At 44.1% G+C, this 17,077-nt stretch overlaps 1 protein-coding gene across 1 annotated transcript; it reads right to left on the bottom strand.

Moving 5' to 3' along the window:
• Positions 1–15,600: 15,600 nt before the first annotated feature.
• On the bottom strand, positions 15,601–16,419 carry Olig3 (oligodendrocyte transcription factor 3). The gene has a single exon (XM_005329804.3). It carries the CDS (start codon positions 16,417–16,419, stop codon positions 15,601–15,603), a length of 819 nt encoding a protein of 272 aa, XP_005329861.1.
• Positions 16,420–17,077: the final 658 nt, after the last annotated feature.

Raw genomic sequence — 17,077 nt, 5'->3', positions numbered from 1 at the left:
TTTTCAGCTGCTGTTTTCGAAATCTATCATAAACTGACTCCCTGCTCTTCTGAGGTGGTAATTTTGTTTTCACCAAAGATGAATGGGGCTAGAACCAGGGGACACAGTTGGGGCGTTTACACTATTCATTTACGTAAAGCTGCCTCACTTTGCCAAACCCTCTTTGGGAAAGAGTAGAAGTTAGAGTGACCCTTAATTCACTCTGCCTGCAAAACTTCAGCAAAATGACTAAACACCTAATTTTCTAGATATTTCCAAATTGGTTTAGAAATCAGAAAGTTCAAGAGCCCAACGGGATCTCTTTTAGTCCAAAACTATCTCTACAGAAGGAATCAAACAAAATTAATCTAAAATAATTGTTTATTAGTTTTCTTCCTAAAAAGTTAAGGTGGTGTGCAATTATTAAACATAAAAGAAGTTTCTTTAATAGTCTCAGAGAAGAGATTTGAAAAGGAACAAAGTAGGAAATTTATATTTTTAAAAAAGATCTTTTAAAACATGCTTCTTATTCCCCAAGCCCCCCAAACAAAACAAGAGCAGAAGGAGCACATATCACATGTTTACTACACATACAAAAGCTCTTACTAGGGGCTAGGGATATAGCTCAGTTGGTAGAGTGCTTGCCTTGCATGCATAAGGCCCTGGGTTCAATTCCCAGTACCTAAAAAAAATAAATAAAAATGCTCTTACTATATACAAGAAATCTCTTTCTTCATGCAAGCATTTAATACATTTATGGAAATATCCTCAATCAACAAGAAAGAGAAGGGAGAATCAGTAAATCATTTTGGGGAATGCAGTTACTCATGCAAAGAAAAAACTCAATTCAGGTCTTACCCTGAATCATGTTAGTAAATTATTCCTAGGTGGAAGCACTGGAGCTCAAATGTGAGTGGACGCTCTTTAAATCTGGGCAATTTATGTGTTTCTTTAAGCATCATCCATGACTGTTGCCCATTCATAAAATGGAGATGACCAAGAGTATTTTGAAGATTAAGCATAATTTTTAAAAAAGCTCTTGGTTAGTACTAGTATTTATAATTGAGTTGCATTACATAATAACTCATATAAAAGGTCAATGAATATCAATTGTCTGGATTACAGGAGGCCTTGCAAGAGTGTAAAAGTAATCAAAAACAAACAAGTGCAGAGAGAGAACTACACGAAACTGTAAATCCCTTGTACGTTAAAGAAAAAAAACCAAAATTAAAAAACTAATTATAAACTAGGAAAGATACTTTAAAGAAAAGATTTACCGTTTTCTATGTGAACACCTCACAAAAATAATTAGTAAAATATTCTTATAATTTACTTATTCTGTTCCTTATTTTACAAATTATCCAATAGATAATTTGATTTAAAAAAACCGATAATTCCTGTAAAAGGAAATACTTTTTCTTTCTTTCTTCTTCTTTTTCTTTTCTTTCTTTTTTCTTTCTTTCTTTCTTTCTTTTTTTTTTTTTTTTGATAATCCTATCACAAAGTACAACTTCTGCAAGGTCCAGGAACTTTGTCAATGTTGTTTACTGAGGTACCTCCACAATCTGGGGCCGAATCTAATGCATAGCTGATGTTCCCCAAATCTTCATTATTTAATACAAAAACATTCTTCTTTGCTATCAAAGAAATAAAATCTTAAGTAGATAAATATAAAATGAAGCAATATACATGCATTTTTAAAATTTAAGCCAACTTATAATAGTGAAACACTGAGAAACACTAAATATAGAAATGAGAGAGAAAAGGTGAGTTTTCATATTATAACAAGAAAAGGATAATTGTTCTGATTTAAATATCCTATGGGGTTCTAGAAATCTAAAGCCATAAAACACTCCACATGGGCATTTTGCTATTTGAGTTGGATCTAGTGTAAGCCTAAGGCCATGTAGGGAGGTATCAACAGCAGCCTTCTTCCAATTCTTTCCCATTTCAAGAGTCTGTGGGAACCTCTGCTCACATGTGCTCTCCTATCTAAGGAGGATTAAAATGGATTCCTCCTACTTTACTCCTCCCTACTCTCCCACCAACAATAAACAAATTAATTTGGATCAAGAAAGGAGATGCATAATCAGTCCACAGAGAAAGCACTGAGGCAACACAAAGAGCAAGGCCTCATGGCCAAAACAGAATACAGGATCACTTGGGTGCTCTCAGGCAGCCACATTCCCCTTGGCAAGTTCTCCTCCACATCCTCCCTCCTGAGTGGCCAGTGGAGCAAGTCAGGGCCCAGCCAGGAGGCTGTGTGGTGGAGTAAGGCCACTGGGTTGAATAGTGCTATAGTTTGAATGTTTTCCCTCCAAAATTGACCTCAAAATTTAACTCTCATGGGAGTGGCATGAAGAGGTGGTATCTTTGGGAGGTGACTGAGGCAAAAGGACTTTGCCCCTTGAATAACTCAGTGTCTTACAAAGCAGCTAGAGGGAAATAGCTTAGGTTTTTTCCCCCATTCAGTTCTTTCCATCATGTAAGGACCCAATGCTTCTTATTTCTGAGGTCACAGCGACAAGGTGTCACCTGGATGTGAAGACCAGACCCTTACCAGACACCAATGCCAGTGCTTTGATCTTGAATTTACTGGCCTCCAGAACTGTGAGAAATGAATTTCTGTTCCTTATGAACTCGCTGGCCTCAGATATTCTGTTATAGCATCACAAATTGGCTAAGGCAAGTAGTGCCACTCCAAAATTCATCTCCACATGGAAACTGTATAGGTAATCTTGTTTGCAAATGACATCTTAACTTTGATTTGGTCAGGTTAAGAGGAGGGCCATGCTGGATTAGAGCAATTTCTATACAAATGACAAGTGTCCCTAGAAGAGGAGGGAAATTTGGACCCAGAGGCACAAAGAAGGAATTCCTGGGGTCACCAGAAGCTACAAGAATCAAGGAAGAATCTGGGGTCTTCCCTAAAACCTTTGCAGGGAACACAGCCCTGTCAACACCTTGGCTTCAGACCTCCAGAACCATCAGAGAATAAATTTTTTGTTGTTTTAAGTCACCCAGTGTGTGGAAACCAGTACAGTGGGCAACAGGAACAATGCAGAAAAGATGTAAAAGCAGGTGTAACAGGGCATGGCACATGTTAAGTGCTGTGTGTATGATCTACTTACCATATAGTAGGAACTTAGAAAGTACATGTTTAAGAGATGAGTGAGTGGATTGCAATGGCTCTAGGTGACTGGCTTCTGCCAACATCTGCACCACAATAGCTTGCTTTGTTCCAGTCTCACTGCACTCACTCACACACAGGGATTCTAGACTCCAGCTGCACTAAGATACCTTGCAAATCCTTTCTGCTCTCTTTTGCTACTGGATATTTTCTGAGGTTGTTCGTGCCACCTCACCTCTTCACCTGACTAGCCGTCAGCTTGACATACCTCTCTCTCTCCCTCCTTCCCAGGGATCTCAGCTTCCTGAGTGTTGACACCACATCTTCATTCCTTACTGCGCCCTCAGAACCCAGTGCAGTGTCCAGAGGGGAGCAAGGCTCATTGAATGGGTGACACACTAGAACAAACAAATAGCCAAGATACCTGATAATCTTCTGGAAACAAGACCTCCTTAAATGTGCTGCTAGGGAGGAATGGACAGGAGCAGTATCCTGTAGGTTACTATCAAAAAGACATGGCCACCTAAAAGACAGAGGGAGAGGTCAAACAGATCAGAAGGATATTCTTGAAGAGACAAGACAGTTTTGGGAATATGAACTTTGGAGTAAGACAGCACAGTATTCAAAATTCAGCCATGCCCTTGACTGTCTGCACCCTTTCTCAGTTGCATAACTTCTTTAACCCTCCCTCTCCTGTCTTCCCAAACTATTGAGAGAGTTCCATACAATTACATTGTATGTCCCTCATTTAAAGGCAGCTACTATCAACATAGCACATGGAAATGCTGCAACTGGGGTACTGAGGCTTCTGCCAAACTCTGTACCACAATAGCTTGCTTTGTTCCACTCTCACTTTCCTCATTCTTTGCTATCTAGTTAAGTTACAAAGTTACTTTCCACTCAAAAAAGTGCCCAGAACTGCATGTGAACTGTATGCTCATGTTGCTATGGCTTTTTGAATAGTTGTAAATGTATTCAGACTGTGATTTTGTTTTATATGGTCATGCAATCTCATAGTTGGAAGGGAAATAACAGAGCATCTTCTGCAACTACCCATTCAAAGAGTGACTCTCCTTGATAACTCTGTCATGCATTGATTTGGAAATTGTTCTTTATGCATTTACAGTATTCCAGACACTATGCTCCATGGTGTTCACATTCCAATGGGAGAGAGACAAGACAATGGTTCCAGGTAGAGAGTGAAGTGAAGGGAAGTACATTGGGCTTCCCAGCACAAGGGAGAGGGAATTAACACTGGGCCAGGCTTCCCAGAGAAGGCTGGGAAGTGAAGACCAGGAGCAGGCTGGACACAAGGGAGGGAGTGGGCCAAGGCCAAAAATAAGGTTTCTACATAATGGAGCTAGCATGTGCACGGCCTATAGGTTCAGAAAAACCTACATATGGATGAAAGTTCCCCATTGAGGTTTGAATCCTTCTGCCAATTATTTTTTCCAGATTATCAGAAAGGTCCTTCTTGAAGAAATATCCTACTATCCACTGCATAAGACACCATACAGAAGGTTTGTAAGGATATAGGATATATAATGTAGTAGACTATAATTTAGGTTTTTATGATTGGGGGGAAATTTGCTTCAAAGCCCAGATTAATGAGGCATTAAGCTGGTTCAAGTCAGGAGGCAGAGAGCTTAAAAATTCCCACCTATAGTTATCAGCTTTGGGCTGAAGAAAAGGAAAAAGAATATTACAGCAACTCCAATATAGATCTACATGTATATATATCTCGTTGCCCATCACTCCACCATGGAAAGGAATAGATGAAGGAAATCTTGTTATGCTACTAACACTGCAATTTAAAAAAAGTATTCTATTTAGTATTCAATTTGGCAACAATATCAAGAAAAAGTAAAAATTTATCCTTCCTGGACTTGCTTCTGAGATATTGAGATAGAATACTCAGTCTTGGTAATAACAATATATTGGTACCTCTTAGCAATACAATAACGGAATACTGGCATAGGAATAGACTAATGGTACAGAACATAGAGTTCAAAAACAGACACATGAATATTGGAACTTGATATAGGATAAAGATAGAACCATAAGTCAATAGGAATTATGTAGCAGACAATGTTAGGAAAACTGGTGTATTATATAGAGAAAGCTACACATAACATAAAATTAATAAAATTTAAGCTGGAATAAAATGTACATCTAAAACTTCATCTAAATTGTCTTAGTCCATTTTGTGTCCCTATAACAGACCACTATGGACTGAGAAATTTATAATGAATAAAAATCTATTTGGCTCATAGTTCTGGAAGCTGGGAGGTTCATGATCAAGTTGTCACATCTGGTGAGAGCCTTCTTGATGTGACATAACATAGCAGGAGGCATCAAATAGTTAGATAGTGTACCCAAGATAGAGTGTCTTTTCAGGAGAAACTCACTCCCACAATAACTAGGGCTCTTATGGTAACAGCATTAATACACTCATGAGGGCAGATGCAATCACCTCATGGCCTAACCCTCTTTTAGCGATCCCACCTCTCAACACTGTTGCATTGAGGATTAATTTTCCCATCCACAAACTTTAGGGGCAGTGGAGAACTAATTGGGTTAATATAGGCCAACTGTTTAAAACCATAAAAGTATTTTCCATGAGTTGGTGCCAGCTGGTAAAACATGAGTATAGTTTCTACCACAGTGTCTCATTCCCTAGGAAGACCTGCTCATGGTGATGCTACTTCTGTAAGTTAAAGGACTGGTGAAATCTCTGTTCACATACTTCAGTGTAGCTCCTTTTTTCTAAAACATCACACTGGCTGTGAGTGAAGATGTTGAAAGAGGGCAGGGGGCTTCCTAGAGACAGCCAGAACACCAGGGGAATGTCAACCCCTGCTCCTCTAAAGCAGTGGAGTGGCTACTGGAGATAGGAATGGAATAAAGTTGAGACTGGAAGTAGAAGAAGACAGCAAAAAGACAGTGACAGATCATTGAGATGAACATAGAGAAGAGGAAGAAAGGAAAACTGAAGAGAAAGACCAAACAGAAACAGCAATCACCCATAAATCTTTCATCTCTCAGAAGTAAGAAACATGATCATTTTTATAAGTAGTGCCTTCATGACCAAAAGCTTGTGTAGGTAAGAAATGAACTAATAAGTATAATCTTTTAATTTTCATACAGGGGATTGACCCTAGGGAACCTCTACTACTGAATTATATTTCTATACTCTTCTAGTTTTTATTTTGAGACACGGTCTCCATAAGTTGCTTGGGCCGGCCTAGAACTTGTGATCCTCCTGCCTCATCCTCCTCAGTGGCTGGGATGACAGGTGTGCACCACCACATGCAGCTTAAGAATACTTCTTGATGTTATGTCACAGGTGGAAATGTTTTGCATTTTTAAAAAGTGGTTACTATGTTTCACTTCTGACCTGCCTTACTTAATAAATCCATTTTATCACTGCTTTACTAATTCTACCTGCCCATCTATTACTTCTGACTTCTTCCATTTGAGTCTAAATTGTAGAGAAACATAGGATGCTTTATTGAACCTAATTCTAGTGTCAACAAACTTGAGGGCAGGCAGCCTTTTACTCTGGTAATGCTAGGTGATATAGTTAGATGAACAACTTCCATATAAAATTTCAAAGGAAAGGAATAATAGAAAAGAATCTATAATAGCAGAGTAAGCAATTATAAGGAAAACATCTCAGTCCTTAGGATGGGTTTAGTGTCTACGTAGTGAGAACACTGGAATCACAATTTAGAAGAATAGCACTGTCTTCTTTTCCCTCCCTTATTTCTCCTCTGGCCACCCCAATACTGTCAAAATCAGCTGTTTCAAGGACAAATCAACATTTGGCTAAGGTTTAAAGAAAATCATATTTCCAAAAAAATATCGAGTCTCTCCATTTTGAAAATATTCCAGAAATCTTTCATTGTCAATATTGTCCAACTTGTCACAGTTAAGAGCCTGGCAAATACTTCCCAGAATGAAGAAAGTGCTACAGCACCAAGGGGAAAAAAAAATCAAAATTCCTTTGGGGAAAGAACACTGATATGTGAGCACATTAATCTCTGCAAAATAAAGAGAAAGAAACTAATTTGGGCTGATGTAACTCAATATTAGAACACTTGCCGACGATACATAAGGCCCTGGGTCCACCCCCAGCACCGCAAAGGTAGCAACAAAAACAAACCTAATTCACCTCTTCATGTCAGCATAGTTTCCAAAACTGTACCTCATTCATTTCAGTCTTGGAGTCTAATTTATTAATAATATAGTTTGGCAAAAAGAGGAAACAAATTGCCTCCTCTCCTATTTCCTTATAGACTATTTAGCAAGAGGGAATGGCTTCTAATTTTTTCATGTGTGTCTCTATCTAGCATAGTGGGGAAATCAGGATCTCTAGACTTCATTGTGTGCACAGGCAATGATGACTTTGTTATTGAAAAGGACAACTCTTTCTGGACTATACAGGTCATAATGTCCATCTCTCTGTCTGGATCCCATTTCTGGAGTAAAGGGTTAGCAGTAGAGAACTAGGACCAAAGCTTGGCATTGATTGGGGGTCAAGTGAGTTTTTAAATAATGAGTCTTTTCTAGACCCACTAGATTTTTAGACTTTCCCAATGAGAGAGAGGTGTTTGACACTGTTCTGTATGAAGCACAATTATGGGCTCAATTTAATGTTAATCACCTTTGAGGTAGCCTCCTCCCCTGTTCATTCCTTACCTTCACTAGCTTTTATGTGGTCCAGTCAATTCTGGCAAAGAAAGCTGGCTTTAAGCAACGCGTGATACCTAAGGGTCACTTTCTTAAGAAGTGAAAACAGTGAGGCAAACAGAATGGTTTGACAGACTCTTCCTGCTATCATTTCAACTAGGCAAAGAACTAACCTGAATTTCATATAGTATTGATCACTTTCATAACACCCAAATTCATAGATGCCAGATCTCACCATTCTGCAATGTTATACTTGAATGGGACCAACAAAGGACAAATGTATATCAAATTTAAAACAAAATTTTGTCAATTAGTGTTATAGCACGTTTATGTGTGTGTGTGTGTGTGTGTGTGTGTGTGTGTGTGTGTGTTTCTTAAAGAGGTGTGTTGAAAATTGAACTTTTCCAACTGTTTCTGGTGCCAATTAACTGAATGATTGTATGATTTGAAGATCAAGTTTTAAAGTTTTTTTATTTTAGAAATATATTTAATTGCATCATGCTGTTGTTATCTAACATATGTGAAAAGATGGAGACTAACAACCAGAACCTGCCTCCTGTTTTGATTCTTTGTTCCTAAAAAATAGGACACTCAAAGATCTGTCGTTTACATTCAGGACACTCAAAATCTGTTGTCTCACATTCTAACCATTAATAAACTACTAGGGAAAAAATGCCCACACTCTCAATATGTGTTAAATGAGGAATCAAAAAAAGATTGGATAAAGGAATTATAGTCAAAGACTCAAGTGAAAGAGAAGAACATTTGACACAGAAGGATACGGGAATAGAAAAGTCAAAAAAGCTCTTTTTAAACTTTTGTTGAAGAAACCCTGGTCTAAAGCTTTAAAGATTATCAGAAGCCTCCAAAGGTGCTCCCTTGGGTCTTCTCTGAGGATCCAGTGACGATCCAGCAATTGTACGCTGAAACTTTGAGTTCTAGGTAGGATTATGTATCAAGGATTTTTGTTTTGTCTGGGTTTTCAATGACCCAACCCCAGCTGTACATTTGGGGACAGACCACAGCTTCAATCAACAGAGGGTTTGCAGAGATCCATTCGAAAGCTTCCCTCCTCCTGCAGGGATGGAGTAATTAACAGACCATTAAGTCACTTCAGCTTTATTGACGGGGACACTGAGCAGGTCATTGCTTTGAAAACTTTTGTTCTTAAAGGAAATTACAGGATTGTTTTATGTTTAAAACACAGCCTGGCCAACTGTGGAGTCCAGAGGCAAGTTTCTGTAGCTCAGGGAGCCACGGAGGATAATGACTCTAATCCCATTTTTAAAAAGATTTCCTCCGACCTCCTCCCTCTTTTTATTTTTTCTTAAAAAAAAAAACATTTAAAAGAAAAACGATTTGCTCATTTGGTGATAACTAATGGGAACATGAATTACGGAGATGCCCCAGACTGAAGTTTATCTCTTGGTCAATAAATCTCTAAACAACTGCGACGAAACTAAGTACTGCCACCATTGCTTCTGTTTATTTCCATATTAATCAAGGCATCTGCTCCGGTCCTCTGTCTAGTTGAAGGAATGGGCAATGAGTTTCCTAGCGTCTGAAAAAGGCCCTAGAAGACGTGCCTGCGGCACTTTGGTTTTGTGCCGCCAATGGAGTTTTTATCATTGGACTTAAGTGACTTAGCTGTGTGTTCCTACTAAAACTCCCAAGGCCCTGAGTACAGAGGTTATTTCTTATGAATTTGGATGCACTTATCTCGCTGTTTTACTGGGTCCCCCCCCCCTTTGGTGCCCCTGCACAGGGCTTGGCTCAGGGGAAGCATGTAGAAGCAGTTCCTTGCTGAAACGGAAGGTTTCGGAGATGATCCGAAGGCTATAAATACCAAGGGGCTGGGGATTCGATAGAGCGCTATAGAGAGTCTAATAGAACGTGTTAGCTTCCTTGTCCCTTTCTGAGGTAGGTAGAAGGGATGGGCTGAATTATCAGGAGGGGAAAAGACTGTTCATAAAATTATCAGGAGGGGAAAAGACTCTTTTTCCTCCTGTGAAATCAAGGCTTCTGCTCTGGCAGAAGTGATTCCTGAGAACCTCAGCCCTGCTGCAAGGGGCTGGAGGGCGGGGTGGGGACGCAGTATCCGACTTCTGGAGTTTTCCAGGCCAAGGGAGGTTATGGATGCTTTCAGACCCTGGCTCCTGCACTCTCCGAGAGATGTCTTCAAAGTCACTGACGAAAAGAAAGCCGCCGAGCTCCTGCTCTGGTCAGGGCCGGACGGTACGTTAAAACGCTGGGGAGCAGCTATCAAAGCTGCCCCACAGATCCTCGGCCCTGCCGCTGCGCTCCCAGCCATTCTGCTTCCATCCGGACCCCGGAGCGCCGCTGAACCTTCAAGGTCCGACTTTGAACACCTAGATCTGCACACCTTCCCTCTGTCCCCCTGGGGGTCCTGGCCTCAGCAGATCCAGGCCCTCCAGGATCATATTAAACTTTCTTTCCTGTGCGCCTGGCTGCGGGGACGAGACCGCGCTTTGTTGCAGGAGTCGCCGGCAGTCCCCGGGCTAGGCTAAAAAGCAGAGGCTCTGCGCCACCAGAGCTGTAGCCCGGGTCCGCCGCGGAGATGAGGCGGTCTGGTCTCCCTGAGGTCCCTAATGAGAAAGGGCACTGTTTCCCCGACTACCTGGGCGCACCTTGACCAGACCTCCTTACCAAAGTGGATAAACCGTACAGTGTCAGCCCCAGGCGGAGCGTAGGAACTCACGGATAAAAAGCGCTCCCGCCACGCTCGGCGGTAGTGTAGATTTGGTTTTAGTTGAGATTTTTTTAGTGTAGATTTGTTTTTAGTTAAGTGTCTGTTTCTCCCTCCCCGTTGCCCTACGTGCTTAGGGATTTCGAGGTTCTTTGCAGGTAGCGCAGTCGGGGTTGCTCCTCGATCACTGCTGCCCTCTCTCCAGTACGTCTTTCTCGGATTATCTACAGCCCCGCCTGCCTCTGTCTTGAGGGCCCCCAGGACAGCGGGGCTCCTAGGCACAACCTTCCCACCAGACTCGGCTCCAATCCAGGGACCAAGGTCCTGGCGCAAAGCTGGACAATGCACCCAGCAGGTGGGCAGAGAGGAGAGAGCCTGGGGAGGGGGGGTGGGGACAGTGGAGAGCGGATCTCGTCTGCTTTCTGGCTCTTCCACTTAATGTTACCCTCTGTCCCTCTCCCTCGAAGCCCCGCGGCCGCAGTGTCCGAGGAAGGTACCCCTGAAAATTGACATTCAACCAAAAAGAGATTCCGCATACACAAGCCTGTGGAGTTTTGACTCTTCCTGACCACTTATTAGTCACTGGGTACACTGGAGGCTCAGATACTTCGCAGGGGCAGGATGAGAAGGGACACTCGTTCTCCAGCAGATTTTCCTGGAGGCGGGGCCTCTCGATCTAGCTAGGGCCCTTCACCTCCCGGCCTAGTTTTTTCGAGAACTTGGAGATTTTTGTTGCAGTTCCTTCTGTCGCATCCTTCCCAAACCAGAGGACACCACGGGGGCCCAAATCCGTGACCGCCGGGATGATCGCCTGGCCCGGACGTCCTCTCTTTGCAGCTCTGGTGGCCCAGTTCCCCTGACAAGGGTGCCGGGGAGGGGCGGGTACCAGGTGGCCTCAGGCCTGGGGAGGCCCGCAGAGGACACAAGGGGAGGGTTTCCGTAGGAAAGTGGCTGACTCTGCTTGTCCTGTCAATCCGAGAAATGCCTGCAAGGAGTGAGGCTGAGATTCTGTGGGGTGTCTTTGGAATCATGAAGGCTCCGCCCTGTCTCGGCCCCAAAGTCCCTTCTCGGGTCCCCACAGCGGCAGAGGGGTTGGGGCAAGCTGCGAGGCCTCAGATTTGTCCAGGCGCAGAGTCCTGGGAGCCAACCCTTAACGCAACGATGGGAGCAGCCATCCCTTTGCTCCAGGAGGAGGACAGAGGGGCCGATGCCTCTGGAAGTGACCTGGAAAGCACAGTTAAATCTCCTGGTCTAGGCGAGGTGACTGGGAAATCCACCGCCCTCCCCGATGTAGGGGGCTTTTGCAATTTCTGCTGAGGACATCAGTGGAGGCGACAAAACCTTGTTCTACTCGTCATCTTGGGGAGCGGCTGGGTGGGGGGAGTTTAAGGGGATGTTAGCTTCCTGCTGTGGGACCCAGGAAAATTTGGGCCTCGCCCCCTCTGACCGAATCTCTCTGCCCTTGTGGGTGGTGTGAGACCAAGGCCCCAGAACCCGAATACAAAGATCTCCTGGGCCCTACCGACCGCCTGCTGCACTTTCCCTTTCCAGGAATGACTTTTTTGAGCCCTTAAAGTTCTGCCACCAGCCTGAGAAGGAGCCAACTGGTTTCTAGCATGAGCTTCCGGCGTACCTCCGCCCATGAAGCTTTACATTATCTTTTCAAGTGTAAAACAACATTTAATCCAGGAATAAAAGATCCTAGATTTCTAGATTGAATTAAAAACGACTTTAAACTTTCTTAGAAAGAGATAAATTTACAATGAAAAAAATTCTATCCAAGAACCATTTTCACCTTCGTCCTTATATAAGTCTTGTTGATAATTCGAGAATGTAACCAGCAAAGCAATGAAAGTAAGGGTATGCCTGCAAACTCACATCCCCGGGGAGAATGCCAGGCCCTCTCCAAAGGCCAGTCATCCGTGGTTTTCTTCCCAACAATCAGAAACTTTCGGAAGACCCGGTTCCCAAATTGCCTTCCTCCCTGTCTTGTGTCCTGTCCAGTTCTTAAGGAAATTCTCTCTCCTAGTCATCTCTAGGCCAAAGGAATTTCTATAACCCAGAAAAGAGCTCAAGGCCTTGGGAGGATCTTCTAAATGTTGGAAGGAGCTGTTGATTTTCCCTCCCAGTGGATGAATTCAGGTACAGCTACCTGGGCTTGAGGTTCCTTTTAGTTCAGTACCTCTTAAGAGTGGACTTCAAGGGGCTGAGGTTGTGGCTTAGTGGTAGGGTGCTTGCCTAGCATGTGTGAGGCACCACATATATAAATAAATAAATGAATAAAGGTCCATCAATAACTAATAAAAGTTTTTTTTTAAATGGACTTCACAGCTCTTTAAATTGACTATTGGAGGTAATGTAAGGAATTCCTGTCCCAGCAACCCAGAAAGCCAATACTCCCTGGTGTTTCCTGTGGCCTTACTCCTTTCCAGTCCCCCGTTAAGCCTGGGCTGTAAGGAAAGAGATGCACACCCCTCCACCAGTGAGGCATTGAGTCTTTCCTTGAGGTAGGCCTTGGAAACAGGACTCAAAGGAAGCAAATGATTCAGGACAAAGTCGTTTTCCTGATTGATGAAACTTTCCCTCCCCTCCCCTTTCTAAATAATAAACTCAGGGAAAGGCTGGAGGGCTGTCTTGTGTTGTTTTCAAATAAATCCTCAACAGGGATTTATTCTTTCCTTACCCAGAGAAATGAATCACACTTGGGAAACAGATGATTATTCCCTCATTTGTCTGCCTAAAACCAGTGGAAATAAGTGCCTTCTGCTACAGACTCTCATTTTGGTCTTTCTCCTTTGCCAGTGGCCTGATGGTAGTGAAAGAGGAAAAAGTCACTGAGGAGAGTGAGTTGGATTGAAGAGGGACCCCCAAAGGTATCCTCCCAGAGAAGGGCAGCACTGGGCAGACATGGGGATCCAGGAAGGGAAGGGTAAATGCTTCCTACATGCACTCTCCTGAGTGGATCCCAGAAAGAGAACACAGGCCTCAACTAATATTGAGATGATATTTCATCTAATTCAGAAATAAATTCCAGGTGGTACATTTCCATCAGTGTTCTGTTTTTCTCAGTGGGAAATATCAGCGTGTGCTGTTGGAGTTATCACTAGAGCTCATTTTCTTACTCTTTTAAAACAAATAAAATCCTCTGCCAGATTATTTACTCTTGTTTAAACCAACTTTTTGGAAGTGTTATTGGGGATATGAGATGAGAGTGAAGACAGTAAAGTAAGTGATTAAAATGACATTTAAACTGAAGATGCCCAATAACTTTAGTTAATTAGAACTGCAATCTTCTAAAGGAGGGGGGAAAAAAAGGAAAATTCTCCCTATAAATCTGCAAGATGCTGAGAGTTGGGTAGTGCTTTGCCTCCTCCCAGAGCTCACCTTACAAAGCAGAATGGCATTCTTTCTCTGCAGGGCATGCTGCAGAGGGGGCAGGCAGGCAGGCGGGTGAATGATTATTTTCTAAGATCATTCTTTGTTGACTTTTTAAACATACACTGGATTTTAAAATGGGTAGGGAGAGATCCCAAGGCTAATTTAAAGTAAAAAGAAGTTAACTTACTGCTTCATTCTTGTCTGTTGGCCAACACACCCAGGGTAGTCACCACTTCGCCTCTCATTTCCTGCTACTTTGTGTTTCCAGATTGTTTTTTTTTTAAACAAAAAACTCAATTTCTGAGTTTATGAGGGAAGTAAACAAGAACCCAAGTAACAAGACTATAAATATGGACACTGTCTCATTGAAGGTCATTTAGTTGCAATGATTAGCACCAATTTACCCATCCTCTTTATGTGTAATAGACCAGAGGGGGGAAAAAAATCTTCACATTCTGTCACCACCCAAATCCCTGACCCATACCCAGACACACCTCACTGAATCCACACTTTCCCACTAACCCCATCTTCTAAGACTTTAGGCAAAGGCAAAACCAGGATTTAAGGTTCTTTTTTATTTGAAATCTCATCCAGAAACACTGGTTATTAATAAATATATCATAGTTATCAAGAATATATAAAAAATAAAGACAGGTATTGTCTTTGAGGCCCTAACAAAATATTTCAAGCAAATGTTCAGGAAATAAAAACGGCACCCCTCCCCCAAACCACAATAAGTTTTCAAAGCTGATAATAGAGAGAGCCAACCCCGCATGCAGAATAACTGAGCAAGGGGGGTGGGGCAAGCTACTAGAGGGAACCCAAGCTTGCGATTGCGGGCCCCTACCACAGCTGAAGGTTTGGAATGAAGTTTGAAGGGCGTGGGGTGGGGGAAGAAGCGCGTGTGCGTGAGTGTGAGTGGTCTTTGCACTCTGCCCCCTTTTTCATTTCATACAACCACAGACAGATATATGGAGTACTTCAGATAATTCACTAATAAATCCTTGTTACAAGGAAAATGGCACCATGGCCACACAACATGTTAGACAAGATTCATTTAGAAGCGTGCATGCATTCTTTTGACCTACACTGCGTCGAAAAGGAAAACCCACATAGGAGGTTGTCATGCCCTGGACGGGAGTTGAGATTCAAAACTTGGGTCTTGAGATACACATCTCTCCCTCTCTCCCTCTCTCCCTCTTTCTCTCCATTGTCTCTAGAAAAACTATGGTGAGGACAGAGAGACTCATAATTGCATCCATCTCAAGGAAATATTTACATTTGTTTCGCACAAAAAGGATGGCCATTTTTTCCCAAGGTGAGAACAGAGCCAGAGAAAGTCAAATCGAAAGTTCCTTCGCATCTTTTTAACTACACCGATCCCGTCTTTATACAACAAATGCAGTTTTGGACAAGAGCATATGGCAGTGAGAAATACTGGCGCGGCATGGGGAAAAGAAGCATGCATGCAAAACACGACGTCTGGTTCGAGTCCCCCTTCTCTACCTCCTAGAAACTGTAGTTTGTTTTTGGTCTTTTCTCCCAGGGGGTCAAGTGGGATCTGAAATCTCTCCGACGGGGTGGGAGGCCGAGGGACCCCGCGCCCGCCCTCCCCGCAGGTCGTGCGCCTAGCATCCCCCTTCCCTCCCGGCCCGGCACCGCGGCTCCCCCCGCCGCTCTCTCCTCATCCTTAGCAGCCGGGCCGGCCCGCTGCTCACTTGAGCAAGTCCTTGGACTCTGCAGACAGCCGGGCCATGTTGGCGGTGGAGAGAGCGGACAGGTGCGGTGGCGGCGGCATCTGGCAGATGGTGCAGGGGCAGGGCAGCCCGGCCCAGTGCTGGAAGCCGCTGCCCAGCTGCAGCGCGGGCGGCGTGGAGGGCGCCTTGAGCAGCGAGTGGGGAGGCCGAATGGTACCGATGGTGGGCAGTGAGGCGGCGGAGAGCGGCGACGAGGCATTACCGGATGAGAGCGCGCCGCCCAGGATGGGATGCACCGGGTGCACCGTGTTGGCCGCGTGCGCCGGGTGTCCGGCCGAGTGCCCCACAGTCCCGCAGTGGAAGGCCGAGTGATGGCCACCATAGATCTCGCCAACCAACCTCTTCATCTCCTCCAGGGAGCTGGTGAGCATGAGGATGTAGTTTCTGGCTAGCAGGAGAGTGGCGATCTTGGAGAGCTTGCGCACCGAGGGCCCGTGCGCATAGGGCATGACCTCGCGCAGCCCGTCCATGGCGAGATTCAGGTCGTGCATCCTCTTGCGCTCGCGTCCGTTGATCTTCAGCCGCAGCTGCTGTAGGTCCTGCTCCGACAGCTGCTTCTTGATTTTGTACTTGCTGCTCTCTCCCGCGGCCTTAGCGCCAGCCCGCGAGAGACTTTCCCCAGGCATCTTCTGCACCATATCGCCCTGTGTGGACGAAACTGAGTTGAGACGACTCTCCTGGTGGTGGTGGTGGCGGTGGTGGTGGTCCCTCAGGTACATCTCATCCATGTCCGGAGATGAAGCTCTGCTGGAAACAGAGCTCGAATCAGAATTCATTTTATTACAGGGTATGCGGCCCTACCGTGGGGGAGGCTTTAGGCGGGAAGTTAAGGAGAATCTTGATTATTAAAAAATCCGCACAGCCCAACAACCCACTTCTCAGTTGCAGGACTTGAAAAGAAAAGCGGAGGCACTGTCTTGCCCCGCCTCTCTCCCTCCCCGCGCCCCTATCTCTGGTTGGGCTGTTTCCTGGACAGCTAGTTGGTGTGTGCTTGAACTAACCTCACGCTGAAAAAGAGGGGCTTTTATAGAGCTGCGGCGGAGAAAAGAGACAAAAGGAGCCCTCCTATCTATCCTGGACTGGTTAAGATGACGTGCCATCATTCAGGGCGGTGCGCTTTGCTGTCCCATTTAGCAAGGATTCCTATTCATATTCATTGTGGGGCCGCCCAGGGACACCTCTGCTCCAAACCGCTAGGAGCCCCCAGGCACAAAACCCTCTGATTGACACACTCACCGCTCTAGCTCTAGCTCTCCTGATTTTTTTTTTTTTAACTTTCTTCCACCCCACCCTTTTTTCCCAATTTCCCTAACCAAATCTTACACTTAAGGAAACGAAGGAAGGGAAGAGAAGCTGGCCAGACGGTTAGTGCAGGATCCTCTGGATTTGGAGAGATGAATTGAAATATTTTCTCTCCTTCATTTATCACTACTC

This window comes from Ictidomys tridecemlineatus, chromosome 8, assembly GCF_052094955.1.
Source record: "Ictidomys tridecemlineatus isolate mIctTri1 chromosome 8, mIctTri1.hap1, whole genome shotgun sequence".
NCBI lineage: Eukaryota > Metazoa > Chordata > Mammalia > Rodentia > Sciuridae > Ictidomys > Ictidomys tridecemlineatus.
Note: the sequence above shows the minus strand (reverse complement) of the source record. Positions and strands in the feature narration are given on the sequence as shown.